At 34.4% G+C, this 1,339-nt stretch overlaps 1 protein-coding gene across 4 annotated transcripts in view; it reads left to right on the top strand.

Annotated features, from left to right (window-relative positions):
• The window catches only part of Sclt1 (sodium channel and clathrin linker 1), a 113,944-nt gene that overhangs the window by 54,585 nt on the left and 58,020 nt on the right, over positions 1–1,339 (top strand). For all 4 annotated transcript variants that reach the window (XR_003843709.1, XM_021196294.1, XM_029537884.1 and 1 more), the window contains one exon: positions 609–699. Coding sequence is in view for 3 of the 4 variants with exons in the window: in XM_021196294.1 (XP_021051953.1) it covers positions 609–699 (91 nt within the window). In the remaining variant the exon portion in view is untranslated. The remainder of the gene's footprint in view (positions 1–608; positions 700–1,339) is intronic.

Here is a 1,339-nt window from a genome sequence, read left to right as displayed (position 1 = left end):
AGAGAGAGAGAGAGAGAGAGAGAGAGAGAGAGAGAGAGAGAGAGAGAAAAAATACACACTTCCCAGACAGTTTAGAAGTTGACTAAAACCAGATCAAAGTAAGGAAAAGTTGTATTAATAAGAGAAGTTTTGTTCTCTCCGCAGGCGGTCAGGTGAGTTTCATCACTAGGAGAGTCAGCCCTGGGCTCCTGATGCCAGTGCTCTCTCTGCATGCTGAGATATGCCCAGCAGATGCTCTCAGTCTCAGGCCTGATTAGAGCCCACCACTCTCTTTAATGTAGCTTATGGTCACTTGTTCAGCAACCCATGAAGCAAGTAGTAAAAGCAACATTATGCTGAAATTCTTCTTTATGATGATGAAATATTTCTTCATTAAATACATAGGATTTGATTCTGTAAGTAAAGTGCTCTTTATGCCCTCTGAGATTACTTATTGTTTATTTGCTTTTACATGTATCTTATCAGCAAGAAGAAAATTATTCAGAATTTACCTTTGAGATCCATTTTTAGTTACATAAACATTAATAATGATTTTACTAAATTTAGATTTTGAACGTTTTATTCTTTATGGTCTCTAACATAACATATGAATTTACTTTCTTTTTCAGGCAAGCCAAGTTAGATCTGAGAGTTGCAGTAACAAAAGTGGAAGAATTAACTAAAGTGACTGAAGGTCTTCAAGAACAGATGCTGAAGAAGGTATAGTGTTGGGAATACCTTAGTGAAGACTGTCTCCATTCATGTTAGCATAGTGAATCAAAACATCATTAAAATGCACATCACAGTCAACTTTTGCTTAATATAGTCAATGAAAGTGGGAAATAAACATCTAATGCCATATGTTGTATTGACTACTGAAGGTCTTATTGTCATAGTAGGCTGATTCTAAGTCATAGGGAACTTTTAGAATGGTATTGTGTCAGAGTTTAGATTTAGATGGATATAATTATTAATAATTCTAGTTCTAATAGTGACTATATATGTGACTGTCTAAGCCTTATTTCCTGATTCCTTAAAAGTTGATTGTAGGTTTCCAGTACTGATAGAGAAGTATGGAGGGGTGTAAGAGCTTTCTCACAAGTAATTGTTTTTAGGCCTAGAAAACATCCTAAAAGAGAAACTAAAGAAATAAGAATTACTAGGTTTTGGATTTCTTACCTGGTGGTCCTTCCAGTCAACTCGCACACCTATGGCTTCAAAAGTAAAAGAAATAAAAATAAAAAGATTTAAAATAACTTAAGTGCTCAAGACCAAATTTAGGCCTACAAAAGCCCTTGGACATTTTAAAAGAACATACTGACAACAAGAGGACCATTTAAAAAAAAAAAAAAAAAAAAAA

Source organism: Mus pahari, chromosome 4, assembly GCF_900095145.1.
Source record: "Mus pahari chromosome 4, PAHARI_EIJ_v1.1, whole genome shotgun sequence".
Classification (NCBI taxonomy): domain Eukaryota; kingdom Metazoa; phylum Chordata; class Mammalia; order Rodentia; family Muridae; genus Mus; species Mus pahari.
The sequence above is the reverse complement of the archived record's forward strand: the minus strand, read 5'-3'. Positions and strand labels throughout refer to the sequence as shown.